The 21,843-nt window shown below is 32.6% G+C and overlaps 1 protein-coding gene across 1 annotated transcript in view; it reads right to left on the bottom strand.

The window, feature by feature from the left end:
- Window positions 1-1,049: 1,049 nt before the first annotated feature.
- The window catches only part of LOC129234497 (ribonuclease Z, mitochondrial-like), a 69,919-nt gene continuing 49,125 nt past the window's right edge, over window positions 1,050-21,843 (bottom strand). The window contains exons 19-22 of the mRNA XM_054868497.1: window positions 9,608-9,731; window positions 5,607-5,685; window positions 3,456-3,600; window positions 1,050-1,204 (exon numbers count right to left, since the gene is read on the bottom strand). Of these exons, the coding sequence (XP_054724472.1) occupies window positions 1,052-1,204; window positions 3,456-3,600; window positions 5,607-5,685; window positions 9,608-9,731 (501 nt within the window). The 3' untranslated portion in view covers window positions 1,050-1,051. The remainder of the gene's footprint in view (window positions 1,205-3,455; window positions 3,601-5,606; window positions 5,686-9,607; window positions 9,732-21,843) is intronic.

The raw sequence follows: 21,843 nt of genomic DNA, 5'->3' as shown, positions 1-21,843 counted from the left end.
TAAAGACCCAATAAAAAATCCCTGCTTGATCAGATAATTTCCCCGGATAGTTGAATTATAGGGATCAGCTTTCGCAAATATTTTTGCTGAGAAAACTTTTGACAGAAAATAATCAAGTAAGAATGACGTAAAAATATAAAGTAATATTTTCTTGATGACAATGGGCAAGAAAAAGTTCATCCCACTATTTTTTTTTGTCTTTCACGTTACAAAAAAAAAAAAAAAAAAGATTGATAACTAAATTAAATGACGCTAAGAGATATATACATTTTAGAAGATAGTAAATTGATGAATATTAAATGTAAAACATGGTAGAATAGGAGGGGGAAAAGAGTTCCCAAAGGACCTTGAACGAGCAATGCACTGTTATGGAATTTTTCAAAAAATAATGAGCGGCAAAAAGGTGACAAAACAAAGATCACTATTCAAGTTGTAAAAGTTAATTTTTTTATAATTTTCATACACACATGTAATATATATACTAATTAATGAACTATTTTGTTGTTTATTTAGCTCAGACAAAAAACACTTTATCAATAAGATTAACTAAATCCCTTATATAGCTATTTTTTTTTAATTGTTATTACATTTTGAGACAAATGTTGTCAATTTAGAGAGGTAAGGAAAATTTCCGCGCTTAATCGAAGATTTCTTGGCATGGACAATGTTCCATTAAGCAGGGTCAACAGTATTTTGTTACTTTTGACTAAACTCGCATACCAAACAAGTGATGACAGGAATTTCTTCAATTTGACGAAATGTTCACTTTGTGCGCTTCACTGGAAACAATTTCGTCCAAAACAAATAAAACTTCGTGAAATTTGAGAGCCCACTTCTCAGAGTTCAACTGTTAAGGAAATTAAGGACAACTTCGAGCCCTGGGTTTTCTACAGACAATATTTTAATTAAAAAGAAATTTTAATGAAAAAAAAAGGTAAAACTGGTGATTAATTAGTATCTAAATTTTTTAAAAAAAAATTCAATAGTGGAACTCTCTGCCCTGTTTAACAATCACACAAGCAAAATTTTAATTATTATAAATAGTTTTTTATTATATAGCAATTGATTCAGATATGTTTTTTAATAATTCTATTTTTCTACGCCTCTTGTTTCCTTTGATGATGAGCTCTTCAACATTTTCAGCAAACAGACACTTTAGTGCTGGAATGAGTAATGGTAAGACGTACAGATCTCTGGGACGAACCTGTAAAGAAATACACAATAAAACTTTCCGAGTCAGGATAAAAAAATAAATAGCATTTTTAATTAATGTTGAAACAAAATTAAACTATTTATTAATATTTATACAATTATATTTAGAATTCATGTTATTTTTTTAAGTTAAAAACATATACTTATTGTATTAAATTTAATATATTTGTGTAATCTCGTTTTCCCGGCATGCCCACAAGCCTACTGGGAATCTGGTGAACCCTGAATTTTGTGGCATGCCGCCATATACGGTATGAGAAGTATTCAGGCAGTGTCAAAAAGGATTCGTAAGTAATTTAGACAATTTATTTAAGATTGCACATTCTGATGCACATCAGTTAATCAAAATAGAGAAAGGTAGGATGTTTTTACAACTCCAAACAGGCCAACATAGTCACGTAGGTAGAGTGGATAAAAAAACTGACCAGCAGAGAGCAAAATGCTCGGATTCGAGCTGTCAAAGAAAGTTGGCCAATATTTAGTACAATATCCCTTTAACACACTTAGCATCATATGAACCACTATGCAAGCATTCTAGTCAAGGTAAGCGTTAGGAAGATTTTCCTGAGGCATGTAAATCAGAACCTGGATAAAATAAAAAAATTTATTACTCCAAAATTAGTTGCTGCATTGGACACAGTGCAGATCCCAAAGTGTCTTTTTTTTTTGGGGGGGGGGGGGGGAGCAGGAAATAAGGACTCAAAAGTGAAAAAAGTAGGAAAAGTAGGAAAGAAAATCACTTAAAATAGTAGGAAAAAATAGGAAGAGATAGGACTACACACAAATCAAGAGGAAACAAATTAGCGCTCATTTTATTTCTAATGTAAAATAAACTAACAGTATTTTTGATTTAAAACTGTCCCAAAAATAAACTAACAGTACTTTGGAAGTATTAAAGGAATTTAATGAAAGACCGAGTTGCAAAAACAAAACGAAAGAAACAAGCTGATAATCATCAGTATGAAAACTAAACTGGTAGAAACAAAGATATTAATTACAAAAATATGAAAGTAAAAAATCCAAACAAAGAAACATCGTTCAACAATACAGTAATAAAATTTTTAAGTGTGAAAAAATAAAATGCAATATAGCAATCATAGTAAAAAAAAAATCAATAATAATAATAATAATAATGAAACCAATATTTCGGTGCAATAAAAACATTTTTCTTAAAAATTTGTTTTGTCAAGAACGAAAACATTCTTTTGAGAACATTCATTAATCATTTGAAAATACTAACACTTTCAGCTCTTGTTGTCATAAATTATGATACAAAGTGCAAAGTAAATATTAAATTAGTTTTAGTTAAAAATAATCAGCAGCTGACATGCAATCTAGCATAAACAGGGGCAGAAGTTTGAATTTGAAAAAAAAAAAAAGGAAAAAGACTGAAAGTGCAGAACTAAAATAAATTTGTTCTTAAATATGAAACATAAAATTTATAATAAAATAATCATCTAAATAAATAGCAAAATAAGTAAGCTTAAGGGTTTGTATTATGTTATGTATTTTTATCATTCAACATAAATTTTTGTTTCATGCAGTCATTTATGGGGGTCAGTGGAGTCAATTTCCCCTGTCCTTGGCTTTGAAAAATTAATCCTTAACTATACAAGTTTGCGCATTTTTTGGTGTTTTCAGATAAAATTTGCATTTAGTATACATCCTTCATATCATTTACATTCCATCATTATCCATACTCCATTCATATCATTTTGTTCAGTTTCGTCCAGCGTCCCGGATTTTTTACAAAAAAGTAGACAAAACAGCAACTCTGGCTATAACAACAATAAATTTTATCACCTTCATTTGCAAATGAGCGGTAATGCAGACTGCTTATAATGTTATTTGACAAGAGTCAAAAATATTCTGGGCCATTGAATGACATTATAACAGAGTTCCATTGTAACAATAAATTCTAAGAGATTAGTTTGAAGAAGCTTTCCCCAAACTATGCAAAGTTCTCAAACTCAAATTTCAAACAACAGCGCATTTAAACCTATTTCAATAACAGTTGGTGCATATAAACAACAGTTTTGTAATCTATTAAAATTAAGCAAACATTTGGAAACTCAAAAAGTTTAAAATCATAAGTAGATTTAAATTTTCACATGATAACTTCATTGATTAACAACATAAGTGCCGCTTTGCAGTTGCTTCAAAACAAATCCTAAGCAGGAACTTAAAGTAATTTAAACTCGCTACAAATCATTGCCAGTAACTCCTTACATATGAAAACTTACCTTCATATTGTCGAATGCACAGCCCACATGATTGTGGAAATTTTCATTAAAGAGAGGAACTTTAGCATATCGTTGACTAAAATGAGTCAAAATGGTGTATTTCGCATTCATTTCTTCCCCTACTTTGATGGCTTCACTTGTTGTGCTGAAATAAATCAGAGTAATGAATAAGAAAAGAAGCACAAATAAAACATATGGTGCACATTAAATACATTTTTATTTGATGTTTTTACAACAGGAGCAGAAAAATTAAAACTTTTATCTTCATTTGCATTTTTGAACAAAATATCAAACTTTAATGATATTGAAAAATTCTTTCAAAAGAAACAAAAGAAAGAGAGAGACTGACTTATTTCTTATACATTTGAATGCTGCTTTTTGAACACTACGGTAATGGCACTAGCAACAGACAAGGGTCCAGTAACAGACAGTCTTAAGTTTGAATTTAAATAATGAGAATTTTAGGAGGGTAAAACTGATGTTGCTGTTGCTCATGGATACAGAGAATACATTGTAAGAGTGAATTTTATGAGCCAGTTGGTATTTATAAGGCAGTGGTAGAAGGTTTTGAACAGAGATCATGAGGTCTGCCGGTGTTTCATGTTCATTTGAATTTAACAAGGCTTTCGTTCCAGAAATAAAGAAATTTTGCATATTTTGAAGAGAAAAAGGGAAATTTTGTTCATCATTCATTTTTTCCTCATTCTATCTGTTACTGCGTATAATCAGAATTGTTGGTGTCTGTTATTGGGGGGGGGGGGGGACCTTTTTTTGAAATAGGGCAAATAAAAATAGAATTAACTAATTCAGAGGATCCAGAAGCAGCCAAATGTTAGATGAGATGTAGTTGCATGAGAGAAAAATAGTTTAAAAGTCTAAATACATTAAAAGGCTCAGAAAATTGAGTTAACCTGAGAGCAATATCTTAAGCATGTCTGTTACTGATGTCATTACCCTAGTAATAATGAGGAAATCGACTAATTTCAGTTATTTGCTACATTCTCTTCTCTCAATTACTATTTAATTAAAAGTTATTGAATTAATGAATCTCAAGTGCCATCACTATACGTTTCTGAACTCTGTTTTTAAACACTTCTTCACCCAAGACACAAAATCCTAATACTTATACTTACAGAAATAAAAAACTTTTAGGTAGTACCACAGTTTTTTTTTCTCTCATGAAACAATTTCAGTCAATGCAATCAAAGCCTTATTCTAAGAATAACAGAATTTTTGAAAAAATACCAAACACTTTTCATAATGCACTCAAAAGGACAAAATAACTTTTCTGGGTCAGAAAGGACAATTTAAGAATTCCTGTAGTTTTCAAAATTTCCAAGAAAATGACACCACAAATGAAGAAAAGTGCGGCTCAAGTCATGAAGAGAATTTATTATCATTATCTAGCTTTCAATCATAACTTTGAGTGTTGAAACATGGATATTTTTCTTATTGGGAAAATTTGGTTTGAAATGACTAGAACCGCACTTTTCTTTGTTTGTGGAGTCATTTTCTTGGAACTTTCGAAAACTACAAGAGTTCTTAAATTGTCCTTTCTGACCCAGAAAAGTTTATTTTGCCCTTTTGAGTGCATTATAAAAAGTGCTTGGTATTTTTAAGAAAATCTGGTATTCTTTTTAGTGTAAATGTTTTTTCAGAAATAGAATAATTTTACCCTCACAAAACTTCACCTTATTTTTTCATACAAATGCTCTGTACAAAAAGGGAAAAAACCTATATACGTGTCTAAAACTTTAAGCAGTTGGTACTAAAATTTAATCATTGTTCTTCTCTAGGATTTATGCTTGCTTCAGAGAAGCCTTGATTCAAAATTTTCATTATGATTGCTTTTAAGATTACTGTTGCAAGGCAACGAAATTTGTAACTATGGGTTTTATATTTAAACATTTAATAGGGAAATTACACGGAATTTGCGGTTTTAAATCCTAACTGAAATAATAATTTTATTTTAGAATTTTAATTTTTCAGCGCTAAGTTGTACCTTAAGATTAAGCAAATCATTTAGTGAAATACCAAAGCCTCTAAGTGGTCTAGTTGCAGAGATATAAGCAAAACCAGGCCTCAGATTTCTCCGTGACAATCAGGCCAAGTATAATAAAAGTGCTTAAAAATGAATCATTTTAAGCGTACCAATGTTTCTTGAATGCAGCTTCATCTGCAAGTTCATCTTCCATAGTAGCCTCATGAATTAAAAGTGAACAATTTTTTCCTGAAACAGTCAAAACGAAAGTTAGTTAATTATTTCCTCTCATGTTTAGTACATCTAAAAGTGTCTGCATGGTGAGTGTAAGTGCATAAAACATTAAATTGAAGTAGACAGAAATAATCATATAGAAAAACATCAAAATTGTCTTCTAAAAGACCATTGAGTCAGCTCCTTCAATAATTATTAAGTGGGACTTTTGGAGTTCTAGAAATTCTTAGCTCCAGGTTTTTTCAGTACTAAGGATTAATATGATATATTTTATAATATTTTTCAAAATATTATGTTATTTTATGTTATTTTTCAAAATTAAAATGCAAGCACGTGTGTTACAATATTTGATAGTACATGCATTTGCAAAAATAAACTTTTTCACAATGAATATTATCAAGTCAAAATTAAGGATCAAATTAACAGACAAACATTTGTAATCAATACTGAGAGTTTCAATGAACAACATTGAATGCCAGTGGTGTAGCGAGAAATTCTTCATAGGGAGGGGCATGCAAGAAATTTTTCATGGTCTTATGAAATTAAAGGCCAAAAAGTGAAATTTTAGGCCCTTGTACTTCATACACATAATTTTGAGCTTCGGGGGGGGGGGGGATATGACTTTCTATACCCCCTGTCTCCGCCACTGTTGAATCCTATTCATCAAAACCAATTGTTCAAAACTTGTAGCTCAACTATCCCATCTCATCACTCAGTTTAATATCATGTACTTATACCCAGTTCATGCTAAAATCTTGTTTTTGCACTGCATTAGTTTTTCTTCAATAACTTTAAAAAAATGTACCCTTTGCTAGAATTCCATTTTAAATTTATTTTTATATCGTTGATACATAATTTCCTTAGTTTTGATGTCTAAATGTTTGATTTTTCTTAAGATTTTTTGTTCTTATGGTTATGAAGCTTATTTCTTACTATGATGATATTTTTACTATAATAATCATTTTGTAATAAAACTTATTAGTCACATACACCATAGGTACTTTACATTTATTCTAAAAATGTCTTTTAAAAAGAAGCAATTTTTTTAGAAATAATTATTTAGTTCTGCATCAATGGGTTTGATAACAATATTTTGGTGTATTTAAATAAATAAAATATTCCAGTAGAAAGCAAAATGTTTACTTTTATGCACCAAAAATAAATGTTGAATTTCAACATAATTAAAGCACAAAATTTCAAAAATATTGCATAAACATTTTTAATGTGTGCAAAGTTTTGAGCCTCTGATGGTGTAAGCAGCAGTGACAGGAAAGGATGCTTAGCACAGTAGCCTAACTAGGCAGGGTTGGCAAAAACCCGGGTTTTTTTAAAAAAAGCCCATGGACCCAGGGTTTTTTGGGTTTTTTTAAATAAAACCCAAAAAAAACCCAACTAAAAGTGGGTTTTTTAAAAGAAATGTGGTTTTTTTTTTGTATTTTTTTAGTGAAAATGTAGGGTACTTGTAGCATATTGTAGCGTAAGTATATGGACAAAGCGCAAAAATTGTCTTGGGGTAAAAAAAGCTGGAAAACTAGTTAAAATTCAACGTTTTTTGAAGAAAAGTATGAAAGACGACGAAACCCAAGAATGGTGAAGTTTCAGATTTTTTAGTTTCCATGATTACCAACAGTTAAGGCAAAGCTACTTCTTGAGTAATAAAATCTATTGTTCGTTTTTAATTACATTTTTTTTTTTTTTTTTTTGCATTTTACTTTATTATATTTCATTTTGTTATGCAAAACTTCTGTAGAACCTCAAGTAGTTTAAATCCCTATTTACTGAATTCCAGCTTAATCAAGACATTTCTTTGAATTTTATGTTGCCTGTTTTTCTATTTCTGTATACAGAGTAACAAATATTAAACTTTTTCGTAAGATAATGAAAATACTGTACATCCTATTCTGTTTTCCGTCCGTCCATTTGTAAAACCTGTTAATTTCTAAAAAATATACCTTGTTTAATCGAGATTTGTGACGTGTTGGTTTCCAGAAAATATTTCACACGAAAGCCTTTTGACTAGAGTAGTTTCCTATGTACAATCTACAAATATTGATAAAATCAGAGGTGACAGGACATAGTCAAGATAATTTGGGTTATTTATTTAACAAGTTAAAGAAAAAAGTTAAGTATATTTATTTAAAATGTACATTGTCTGTGGCGAAGAACAAAAAAAATAGAAGTTTGAATTGTAAAAGTATTTAAATTAATTATTTTTTTTTAAAACTTCTTAGAACATTTAAAAAAACCCAAAAGTGGGTTAAATAATGGGTTTTTTTAAATGGGTTTTTTCAAAAAAACCCATAGGGTCCAACCCAATTGGGTCCAATCCGGCCAACCCTGTAACTAGGGGTTGGCAGCAGTTGCTCTCGCCGGGGGCGCAGCAGCTAGGAGGGCGGCATTTTGACTGATTTAAAGAATCATAATAATTTTTTTAAAAAATTGATCACATGAGCAGAGACAAGCTTTTATAAACAAAAAAAAAAAAAAAAGTCTTGCAAGAAAAAGAGCTAGAGGAAAAAATAACATTCTATTCCAATTCATTGAGTTAGCTAAAGACTTATACACACAATTTGCACACCAGGGAGCGTTGGTGGAGAGCATTGTATGCTGGATGATTACATTTTTTTGGGTAGGCGGCATTGTGCCGGGTATAGTTTGAAGTGTATAGTTTCTCTTAATCCAAGTATTTATTCTCATTATAATAAATAATAAAAAGTCTCAGTTGAAAAAAAATTTGGGAGGCCTTAGTTAGCGTATATATAGTACTTTCATTTTGCCTGTATGTTAATGGTCGTGTTTTTAAGTCAATCTCAGATTAGCAATGTTTTTTGTATTTTCTTTGCTTTCCTAATTATAATATAATTTTTTAAATGCTTTGATTTTTATTTAAAAAAAATTAATGTTTCTTTTTTTCTTTTAGTAAGTGTAAATTATGTTTATTGTACATTTTCTGAATGGTTTGAAACAAATTCTATTAAAAGTTTAACCCGTTTAAAAAAATAAATAAATAAATAAATACATTGTTATAAACAGAACTGAAATTTTTTTTATTATCATTCGGTTCAAGAATGTACATTATAACTACTTATTAACAAATTAAAAATATTATTGATTTTATTGAATTTATGTGAAATGGTGGGCAGAGAAGTAAAATTTTTGGGAAGGGGAGAATTCTGAATCCAATTTTACCAAATGATAAAATTGGATTAAGCACACATATATTGTACATGAAACTGCGAGGGAAAATTGGGAAGCATTGAAAATAATTTAGAAACAGAAAATAAGAATACATTAAAGTAACAATATTGTCTCTTAATTTGTTAAATCAATTAGTTAAATGTTCCCCGCCTCTCTAATTTTTTGGGAGGTCATAGTGACCTTTGGTGACTTCCCATTGGGACCATGCTGGGGGTAGGGGTGCAATTTCTGAAGTTTGCCAGGGACCCCAGACCCCCTAGGTACGCTATTGGCTTAGCATCAGATGTTCAAAACATTTTCTGTTTCGGAAAAGGTTTATCTTTTTATTCTGAATCATGTGAATGCAAAATTTTTGCAGTTTTGTGCATTAATCAAAGAATATTTTCTTCAATCGTAACAAAGTTGTTTAATAAAAGGAATTCAACATTCTATAGACATAAATAAATTTTTCATACATTAATTAACATCAGTCATTTTCTGGGGCATGGGGTCCTCTACTAATGCCTTTCACTGAAAATGGTTGTGCCCACCTATGTTGAGATGATCTTCTTTGTATTCAATCATAAATGGTAATGAATACTTTGTACACTTCATAAATGGTAATGAATATTTTGTACACTTTATAAATTCTACAAAGTTCTTGTAGTTTGGTTGAAAGAAAAAAAAGTTTAAAACATTAAAAATGCATTTATTTACATATAATTTCGTCATTTTCAAAAACTAATGAGACACTTAGTACCTGCATCAACTAGGTTTTGACAAGGTGTTGTATCACCAGAATATACCAATTTCCAATTTGATTTAGCATCTGTAAGAATGACTCCATATGCATCGGGACAATGGTTCACAGGAACAGTATGCACCTGTAGACAAAATAGAAGTGAATGCACTTTTGTTTACTTGGTAGAAAAGTTTATACTAAAATATACGAAAAGCAAAGACACAAATGTGAGCTATATAGATGTCAGCTTGTTCCCATACAAGCGAAGTGCTCATAGCCTCCAAACGAGATGTGAAAAATATCTTTGCTATCAAATGACTTATTTGTGGAAAAAGAGCCAAAAACTGATGTTACCAGAAAAATATGAAATACTAGTTTTGTTTTAATACAACTATTTTTTTCTTGTTAAATTTACTGCAGATGAAATCATTTACATAATATATGATAGACATAGGCTGCTTCTCAAATAATCTTTTTAATCTGGAAGAAAGTAAAACAAAAGAAAAATCATTACCGCATGGAAGGTCTTAAACTAAAAGTACCAATTATCATTCGAAAGGTGGGAAGAATTTTTGTGAGGGGTCACTCTTCTTCCTCACAAGCAGACTTGCAGACCTTACAATATGGAAAAGCAAGAGAAAGAAAAGGAAGAATAAGAACAATTTTGGTACCTTGGAACCATATGAATGTAGGACCAAATCGAAAATTTTCATGCTCTTAGACATAAATAATAGATTTTTTCGAGTTAACAATTTTGGTGATATAGTTTAAAAATTAAAAATAAAATACTGATTAATGCTATTTTTATTTTTTAAGATTATTCATTACTTAAAACATCTTTCTTCACTCCAGCAATCCATTACAGAAGAAAGCTTTAAATGCAATGAAAACAAAGACATTTTCCCTTTATAATAAACATTTATGTTTGGTCATGAGAAATAGTATAACTAAAAGAAAGAAAAAAATGTCATAAAATAGGAACCAATAACTCCAGACGATCTCATGTGTCCAAAAGTTTTGTGTGCTTCAAGTGACTCAATCTATTTGAAATGACTTCCTGAACTTGGTGATTCTACTAACATTTCAGAAGATGTCCCCGCCCCCCTCTCCCACCCCCTGAAGAAAAGAGAAAACCTGACTCTTCCTGTGCACTGATGCAAACAATGATTTTGTGAACCAGCATTTCTTCAAATTATATTTTAGAAGTAAAAATTAGATAGAAAGACTTTAATTGAGATTTTTATTACCATTTTGTTTCATTTATTTATTTTTGGAACTTTTACCAAATTTTTGAGTTGATGAATATTTCCATCACAATGTTTTTATTTTAAAGTTCCATTACGTATTCAACGATTAAATCTTATCTGCACAAGGAGTGCCTGAATAATCAATAAGAGTAAATGCTAGACGATCATATTCAAAGATTATATCATCTTTGTTTTAGTTTTCACATCAGCATCATGGGGCAAATGATTCGCACATTTTATATTTTCTTTCAATTTTCATTGGGTTGCAAAGATGATTGAGACATCTAGGGAGTTGTGGTAGAGTGAATTTTTTTTACTGACCATGGATTCAAATTCAATCATGTTGTTATATTAAAGTTTAACAAAAACTTGGGTGCTTTAGCTTTGGGTTAAACATTTTGCTTATATCCAAATTAATCTCTTCTTCTAGTTTTCAAATCTTTCTTTCTACAGAAAGGGCCAACTAAACTACACTAAAAGAGGTCCTATGAACAATGGGGAAGCATGACTCTTCCCGCATCAAAGATTCATAGCATATTTTCATCTTTGATCTTATTTCCAGAGTGCAGTAGTCCTTGGGACCCTTCCTGTTTCATAAGGGGAAATGCTTAGAAATATTTTACTGAAATAGTGCAGAAATACAAGTAAACAAGAGTAAATATATGTATTGCTTCTTAACAGAACTAACAATAAAGAAATGGAAAAATATGATTGTTATATTGACAAACAAAATGAAACCAAAAGTGTACAGTAGAACAAGAGAATGCTTAGAGAAGAGTTTGGGCAAGTGTGTGATTCCTGCAACCTTTTCTAAAATCCCCTTTAATAAAAATCCTTAAGTGGGCTGTTCACACTAATCACCATTTAGTGAAATTTCTTATCTAAGATTTTTCTGTTTTCCATACTTCTTTTAAGAAGATGTTTAATTTAAAAGAAATGGCTTACAATAATTCTGAATTTGTGGTGGAAAAGTGCTTAATTCTTTCGAATTTGTTAGAAAACATGAACCACCAACTTAAATAAAAAAAACAAAATGAGGAAAAAAATTTAGGCCGATCGTATTTTAAGTGTTTCCGCAAAACTCCAGGACGTCTCAATGTTTGGTGCCTACGTGGAACACAGAGAAAAGGTTTGACTTACCCCCATGTAGTGGAGACACAATAAGCACAACTCATTTCGCGTCACATGTGAAAATTTATTCCGATGATCATCACTTACACGACGAATATCAAGATCCTAGGGAGCTCCCGCGGCGTAATCAAAACATGGAAGGGAATATAAAAGATTACAATATGAAAAATTTAGGTAATTTAAGTTCACAGTCCAGTCTATTGCAGGGAATTACGTTGTAACAGCAGAGGGATGTGCATCGTACATGGGGAGGCTTAAAAAAGAGCGCGGTCTGCTGTTGCAGTGAAAGAACATTGCAGAGACATCAGCGAGGAAGATGTAAAACCACATGAAGCCGGCCGCTATACCACGGCGATGACGGAGAAATCACCATTACACAGGACGAAAATGGCGCAGCGGGAATCAGAACTAAATTCATGTCGACCGCGCGTACCGCTTTCATTATCCTGGTCTCACCAGCTACAGGTGCATCACCAGTCTTCTCTGATCATATGCAATGATCATCGTGTAAAAAAGAAAGGGTTTTCATCCGTGCATGATCGGAGCTACTTCCACGTGGACGCGAACATTTTTCAATCTTTTTTTTAGAAAAACTTGATTAAATACAGGATCTCATACATAACTAAACTATCATTTTTTTAGAGATACAGGGCTCTAAGGCTCCTGTGCAATTATTTTACAATTTACATCCTTTTTTATGCCGATGCATCAAGATTTTGCATCGCAGTCGTCGCCATTGCATACGACCCATTCACAGGTCTAGCGTCCGCGCTCCTAACCAACGCTCCGTCACGTATCATGGCTAGCACACGACTCTCCACGAAATTTTTTGAGACATCCGACTAAAAACTGTTAGGCATAAATGCTTGTTAATAACAACAGTAAATAATCCTACCTCATCACCTCACAACACTAAGAGTAAAATGTTTTTCCTTACTTATAATGTATTACCAATCATTCTGCATGACTGGGGTAAAAGATTCTTATCAGCACTCATTCACATTGGTCAAATCGACCGAATGTTTGTTTCACTTTCGTTCATCTTTGGCGGGAACTCCGTTGTGGATGACGTCATAGAAAGCTTCTAGAAGAAATCTGATGGCACGTGTGCTTAACGATAGCAGTGATGTGTCCGTTCACGTGACTCTGATATGCTAATGACCCGGGGGGATATTTAAACTGCTCGCGGTTTTAGTTGGGTCTCTTCAATCATCTCTTGTTGTAGGCGGTCGCTCGATCGGTATGCGAACTTGCTAGCTTGTGCCGTTCGCCCTTTATGAGAAATGATGAGCTGGACTTAGCTTATTTCCCAATGGGTTTACTTCATCGAAGTTTTTAGTCAATAGTCATGCAGTTTGCGTTGCAGTGTTAGTTATCTCATGCAAAAGTAGCATGTGGAGAGATTATGTTGTTAGTATTTATTTTTATCATTTACAGCGTGTTTTTAACTATTTACTTTATTGTTTAAATAAACTTCATGAAAGTTAGAAATAGTTTGTCAAGTCTTATTTCTGAACTCACTCTGCTAGTATCAAAGAAACATTGGGGAGATATTATTAGATTAGAAATTCTCCCCAACACGGGTTATGGACCCAGTCCCTTTCCTGTACAGACCTAGTGAAAATATTTTTGGATAAGACTAGGAAATGATAAAGAGTGTACATGCATCTGTAAAAAGGCGGGGTTGTACTGCTGCCAAAAGTACATGTACCGTTGGATGATGTACATTTCGATATTTTTCAGAAATTTTGAAAATTTTTTTTGGAAGCTGCAAATTTGATGACCCATCTGAAGATGAAGTTATTGGAATGTTTGAGATGGGGGGGGGGGGGGGGGCGACCAAGATAGAAGCGACTTAAAAGATTTTACCAAAATTCAAGAATACTAAAGTTTGAAAAAAAAAAGAAAAATGGCAAATTTCGCGATTCAGATTGAAAAGCTCAACAACAAGAATTACCTCGAATGGTCGACAAATATGAAGTTCCTTCTCATGGAACGGAATGTATGGGACATCACTAACGGAAAAGAGAAAGAACCAGTCATTAATGAGAAGACGAATGCAACAGAAAAAGATGTGAAAGAATTTATTGTGAGGAAGCGAACTGCAGTCTCTCTAATCTTCTTGAATATTGAACAAAATCTAAGAAAAATAGTTGAAACTATAGAAGATCCATGCGAATCTTGGAAGGAGCTAAAATTACATTTTTTTCCGGAGAATAGATGTATAAGTATGCAACTCTTCATTGAGCTGAATCAATGCAAGAAAGAGAATGGAGAAAAGCTGAATTTATTCGCGGCGCGTCTGCAGAGAATTTTCGACAAAATCAAAGTTGCTTATCCGAATTTCCCAGAGGACTGTATTTCTTTTAAATTACTGCAAAGTTTACCAGAAACCTATGATCATCTGATTCAACAGATTTTGATGAGGAAAATGAAGATTTCACATTCGAGAAAATCCTGGTTGATCTAATTATTGAAGAAAACCGTCAAGAAATGAAAGAGAAGACAAATGAGATGCAGGTTTTCCAAGTTAAATCTAAAATTCGATGTTACAAGTGTCATGAAGATGGGCATATAAGGAGCAGATGCCCTTATGTCAAAAATGAAGACTGTCAAAGATTGACTTCGCAAGAAAGAAATAAAAGAGGAAACCAACACCAATCCCGGAAAGAAAGGAGGGAAGAAGATACAAGCCCAAGGAATAGAAATCGCCGATGGAGTTCTAGAAGGAAGTTCCAGGAGCATCGCCGATCACCTTCAAATAACAGATGTGAGTATCCTTTGTATTTCTTGTCAGAGGCAAATTTTAGTCAGACCCAAGATAAAGGGAACACATTTATTTTTGACACTGCCGCATCAAATCACTGTTGCTCAAATAAGAACTGGTTTAGGACATTTGAACCCCTAAATGATGTAAACATGGCTGTTGCCGTGAAAAAGCAAACTTTCCCGATTGAGGGAAAAGGGGAAATCAAAGTTAAGTTCAGTAAAAGAACTGTAATTCTCAAAGATGTAATGTATTCTCCCCGTTTGAGACAAAATATTTTGTCTGGCACCAAGTTTGACCAGGGTGGTGCAAAATTTAAAGGTGGGGGAGGTTTCGTGGAGGTATCCGACAAACAGGGATTAATTTTTAAAGCTGAACTCAATAATGGAGTTTATAATGTTAATTGTAAAAAGTTTAAAAATTCTCCTAGTTCTAGTCATGTAAATAAAGAACCTTCTATAGAATGCTGTCAAAGTGACATTGAAACTTGGCATAAATGCTGTGGACACGTCAACACTGAAAGTATTCGTAAAACTAGTAATCTTTCAGCTGTTCGTGGCCTACCTAAGTTTAAACATGTTAAATTAAACTGTGATGTTTGTAAATTAGGAAAATTTAAGCGTGTTAGTTTCAAGTCAATTGATAGAGTAAGAAGTACCCAGCCATTGCAATTATTGCATATGGATGTTTGGGGAAAATGTGAAGTAGAGGGTAGAAACGGAGAAAATTATTTTCTTTCTATTATTGATGACTATTCTAAAAGGTGTTCATTGTATCCTATTAAGTCAAAAAGTCAGGTTCCGGGAATTGTAAAACAACATATTCTGAGAGCCGAAAGATTTATCGGCAAAAAGGTTGTTAGTATCAGATCTGATAACGGGACGGAATTTGTAAATCAGGAACTAGACGGGTTCTGTCAGAATATGGGTATACATCATGAACTCACAAATGTCAGTGTTCGCGCTCAACTATCCGTAACATGGGTCCCAGGGACCCATTAATGAAATAGATTTGGGTTCTTTGGTGGAAAAAATGAGTCCCTTAAATTTTAAACAGAAAATCTTAGTACAAAAATGAATAATATAAAAATATTTATACTTGGGGGGGGGAGGCATGAAATAAAATAAATTGGTTATTTTTTCCCTAATTTTTTTGTGATTTCATCATTGTAAAATTATTTTCAAATAATACACTTGCAAGACTCAGTTATGTGAGAAACTATTTGGTCAGTTACAATGAGATTAACTCAAAATTTACTTTAAAAATGGGTTTTACCATAAAATATAAAACAAGTGCCTCTGATTGATCAAGCAAAAAGCACTCCCTTAACTTTTGTTTTCCTGGAAATTTTTCTTAGTGAAAAAAGCAAACAGACCCCCCCCCCCCCTTCCCAATTATCATTGGCAATTACATAATAATAATAATAAATCGCAAGCGAATGAACCCAACGCAAAAATCGCGATCGCAAAAACGAAAAATTTTCTCATATGAGTGTGAAAATTGCTCATTTGCAATCTTAAATCAGTATATTTGACTTTATTTTGACTTGTTCAAAATATCTGTTTTGATTTTTGTTCTATTTTTAAAATGGCCATTTTGAAAATGGCGCGATCGATTAATACCCGACTTTTGCAAGTCCAAATAAAAATAACCCATCAGAAAGAGATGAATTATTAGAAAAAGAACAAGGTTAAAGTGCTTTTGTATAAAATTCAAGTATTCATAAGCAATTTAACAAGAAAAATGTAAAGTTCCGAACTCTTTGTGTTTAGCGCGATCTGGAAAATATTCGCCATTTTTTTCTCCCCTCTTTTTATTGGGGATGCAAAATGATGATTTTCAAAAGTAATTCTGGTTACATGAATACCAAATTGCAATATTTTTACTGTACAATTGTCTTGTATTAATCCTGAAGATTGCATTGAAAACGTCTCTCAATTTTAGTCTTCATTTCTGTTTTTAGGAATTTCCTCAAGACAAAAGTTGAGGGAAAGCTTATTCTTAGAATACAGTACAATGGGCTATTTGTGAACTTGCTCCCTGAGCTCTGCCCAGGAGGTCACTGTAAGCTCCAGTCTTATCACTAAAATTCCATTGACTGGTCCACAATTTGGGTGTGTTTGAATAGCTGATAAACAGATAGGGTCATTTTAATCCCTTTCTATTGATTCTCCTGGTCATTTTGAAGCTTAAAAGCATTTACTAAATAGATCTTTAGCATTTTCTCCCATTTTTTTTTCTGGTTCTTATCTTTTGGGTTTTCTGGGTCCCTGGGACCCGATTTTTCGCGGAAGTTGCGTCCCTTTCCCGCGAATTTGCGTAAAAAACCCGCTATAGCGCGTAAAAGCGAACCCTGAATGTGTACACACCAGAGCAAAATGGATTAATTGAAAATTTTAATCGTACAGTAACAAATAGTGCACGCGTTTTGTTAAAAGAAAGTGGTTTGCCAAACAATTTTTGGCCCGACGCGATGTTATATTTTGTATACACATGGAATAGGATTTGTCATTCAAGTCAAGAAAAGACTCCTTTTGAACTTCACGGCGGGAGAAAACCGTCTGTAAGACATTTAAAAGCATTCGGAACTACTTGTTTTGCCGGTATCCTACGACAATTAAGAAAGAAACTAGACCTAAAAGCCGAAAAAGGCGTTTTAATCGGATATGCGTTCAATCGTAAAGGATTTCGCGATTATCTTCCAGACAAAGATAAAGTCATTGAAACAATCAACGTATCTTTCAAAGAGAATTCCTTTTTCAAGGACGAATTTACTTCCGAGCAGGAATCGCGCGGAAAAGAAAATACCCTTTTCTGGCCTCTTTCGCCTCAGGCAGAAGATAAGAATTCTTCGGAAGAAAGCGAAGATTCGAATCGCTTCAGAGAATTAGATGTTGAAAGTTGCTCTGAAGGGGGGGCGGAAAGTTCAGACAGTGAGGGGGATGATTCTAGTCGCAAACCAATGCGGGAAGCTAGGTGGATTCGGAAATTTGTCCCTAGACCTAATGGTTCAAGAAACGACGTATATTATTTTGAAAAGGGGAATAGCAAAAGATTAAGATCGTTGAATGATGTTCAAAAATATTGTCTTCGTGAAAACATAGCGTATGATCCGGAATTATTTAATTTTAAAGGCAATGATGATTTTCAGGGTGAAGTTTCAAATCAATCTAAAATTTTAACTCATGTTTCCTGACTAGACACAGAAATTAAAATCCCTAGAACATATAAACAGTCATTAAAATCTAATGAAAGGGGGGGAATGGCAAAAATCAATGGAAATTGAAATAGGCACTATGCGTAAAAGAAATGTTTGGAATTTAGTCAAATTACCGGAAAATGTTAATCCTATCGGATGTAGATGGGTTTATAATTTAAAGAAAGGGGAAAATGGTGAAGTTTATAAAAGTAGACTAGTCGCTCAGGGGACTAATCAAGTGAGGGGACTAGATTTTGATCTAACCTTCTGCCCAGTAGTCTGCTTTAGTACCATTAGCTTTTTCTTTTCTTTGTTGGTATCAAGAGAAAATTGGCTACATATCCAATGTGACGTTAAAAGTGCGTACCTATATGCTCCTATTGATGAAATAATATATATGAAGCAACCCCCAGGTTTTATTGAGAAGGGAAAAGAAAATTATGTGTGCAAATTGAATAAAGCTATATACGGCTTGCACCAAAGCGGTAGTCTGTGGTTTTATGAAATTGAAAATATATTGCTTAAAATTGGTTTTCATAAATTTTTATCATGTAATTGTGTTTATTATACTGATAATGTGATTTTACTCTTATATGTGGATGACATTGTGTTATTCAGTGAGAAGGACAGGGATATTAAAGATGCTTTGAATTTACTTCAAAAACATGTTGAAATTAAAATTTTAGGTAAAACTAAAAAGCTACTAGGTGTGGAATTTGAAAATGAAGGAAATGACTTAAATTTACATCAAACTGAATACATTCGTGTAGTTTATGAAAGATTTAGTAAATTTAAAATTCCTATTTCTTCTTTACCTATTAGTAAAGGATGTGTTTATTCAAAGTTAAATTGTCCTACTACTCCAGCTGAGATTGACGAAATGTCAAAATATCCATACAAGAGTTTATTAGGGTGTTTATCATTTATTTCTAGTAGAACACGTCCTGATATATCATATGCTGTTAACATTTTCAGCCAATTTCAAAGCAACCCAGGAATGGTACACTGGGATGGATTGTTGAAATTACTAGGATATGTTTTCCATACTAAAGATTTAAAATTAAACTTAAAATGTGAAAATGTTCAACTTATAACTTTTTCGGATGCTGATTTTGCTACAAATAAGGATGATAGAACCTCATTAGGCGGTCAACTTGTTTTACTTGATAAAGCTCCAATTGAATGGCGCACGTTCAAGGAACGAAGCGTTAGCCTTTCAACGATGGAAGCTGAATTTATTGCCATGACCGAATGTGCAAAAGAGCTCATGTGGTTTGATCGTATAATTGACGAATGCATCAAAATAAAAATTGTTAAAAGTTGTAAAATTAAATCTACTTTGTATGTGGATAATCAGGCTATGTTAGATTTTGTTAAATCGCCTATCGAAAATCATCGTAGTAAACACATTGATATCAAATTGTTTTTCATTCGGGACTTAGTTCATAAAAATATTTTTAACGTGAGATATGTCAAAAGCAAAGATAACATGTCGGACATATTCACGAAACCTCTCACCCGATTAGAAATTCAAAGATTTATAGAAAAATTTTTTGTACAAATATAATATAATTTAGAAACATTTTTAGAAATTTTTGAAATTGTATTGTGTACTTTAAATTTTTCTTTGCATCATGTTTTGTGAAATGTTTTTTTGCAAGTTCTAACAATTTAATTGCCCACCTGAATGTTTCGGTGGCTTCTTCTCCCTATCAACCGGGTTGCGAACAGCTTTTTGTTACATCTCGTTAAAAGTGAAAATGTAATTTTCAGAGTCTTCCCGGGAGTTAGGATAGAGGGAGTTTATTGTTGCATGAAGGTCTATCGCGGGTGTATTTGTTTTTCATTTCATGAGACCCTATTTTTAAATATTGGAAACACCACTAGTTCATGTTAGAATTTGTAATTTTCTTTCATTGAATAAATAATGGTGCAAAAATGTTATTAAAAAAAAATTGAATTGGTAAAAATGAAATTTTAATCAGTTAAAATTATCATACAGTCTTTTAAGTATAGATGGGAGCATTTTTTTGATTTAGATTTTTAGTGATCTATTTGTAAATGAAATGATTTAGTGAGAAATGGATAGTTAGTAAAAGAGCTTATTTACATTTCGTTATAAACATTTCTCAATATATGCTTATACTATACTATTTTCAAGACTGTGATATTTTATATGCTGATTCGAACAGTTACTGTGGGTTTTTATTTTATATTTCAGATTAACCCACTGTCATCGTTATAAATAAAACCGGAAAAATGATTGAAAAAAATTATAAAGGACTTTGATCAAGAATTTGTTTTCGAACTTTTGGTGAAAATTCGTGGAAAACGTACTATGAGTTACGACGTGAGTGAGTACGAAAGAAAAAAAAGGACATTTCAAGATGATTGTTCTTTGAACTTTTGAATTTTTTTTCAGCAAAGTGTATTGTATATTGTGTTTTTCTCAAATTTTGAGAATCTAGATCTATATTGGAAGTTCATAATATAGAGTCAAGTTTATATTTTAAAAATTGTTCATTGTTTTTTCTCATATAGTTATTAATATGTGGAAATTGTGTTAAATGTCTAAAGGAAGTTAAAATTTTTTTGAATGTTTTCATTGTGAGATGATGAGAGGGGGGGCCTTGTTAGGCATAAATGCCTGTTAATAACAACAGTAAATAATCCTATCTCATCACCTCACAACACCAAGAGTAAAATGTTTTTCCTTACTTATAATGTATTACCAATCATTCTGCATGACTGGGGTAAAAGATTCTTATCAGCACTCATTCACATTGGTCAAATAGACCGAATGTTTGTTTCACTTTCGTTCACCTTTGGCGGGAACGCCGTTGTGGATGACGTCATAGAAAGCTTCTAGAAGAAATCTGATAGCACGTGTGCTTAACGATAGCAGTGATGTGCCCGTTCACGTGACTCTGATATGCTAATGACCCGGGGGGATATTTAAACTGCTCGCGGCTTTAGTTGGGTCTCTTCGATCATCTCTTGTTGTAGGCGGTCGCTCGATCGGTATGCGAACTTGCTTGTTCGTGCCGTTCGCCCTTTATTAGAAATGATGAGCTGGACTTAGCTTATTTCCCAATGGGTTTACTTCATCGAAGTTTTTAGTCAATAGTCATGCAGTTTGCGTTGCAGTGTTAGTTATCTCATGCAAAAGTAGCATGTGGAGAGATTATGTTGTTAGTATTTATTTTTATCATTTACAGCGTGTTTTTAACTATTTACTTTATTGTTTAAATAAACTTCATGAAAGTTAGAAATAGTTTGTCAAGTCTTATTTCCGAACTCACTCTGCTAGTATCAAAGAAACATTGGGGAGATATTATTAGATTAGAAATTCTCCCCAACAAAAACCCATGCGGTCGTGTGAAAAACAGATATCCATACGCGGCGTCACCTAGCGCAGCGAATGGGAACGCGGAAAAATGACATCACCGAACAAGACCACGCCTACGGCCAATGAGCGAAAAAGGCGGGAGACAACACATCGCGGGAGGAAGAAGGGAAAACATGGCCGACGAAAACTCGAAAACGACGCCATTAAATAAGAATCCGAACACATGAAATAAAAACACGAATCAATGAAAATATATGTGATTACTATATCACAGAATTTTCAGCTCATTAGGAATGAACAGAAGAATTTGGGAATTACAAAGAAACAGGAATAAAAGATTGAGAATAGCTTTAATCTTTGGGATTACTGAACAGCTTAAACTCCATTTGGAACTTAAGAGTTTATCCTCTGCTTTTAGTTACACCAAAAAAAACATATTTTTAAACCCATTTTGCATTAGGCTGCACTAAAATGCTTTTAATGGCAAAATTGTCATTTTTGAATTTTTTTTTCTTTTAGATATTGATACACTTTTTATAACAATTGAGAGTACTTTATTAG

This window comes from Uloborus diversus, chromosome 1, assembly GCF_026930045.1.
Source record: "Uloborus diversus isolate 005 chromosome 1, Udiv.v.3.1, whole genome shotgun sequence".
NCBI classification, from domain to species: Eukaryota; Metazoa; Arthropoda; class Arachnida; order Araneae; family Uloboridae; genus Uloborus; species Uloborus diversus.
Note: the sequence above shows the minus strand (reverse complement) of the source record. Positions and strands in the feature narration are given on the sequence as shown.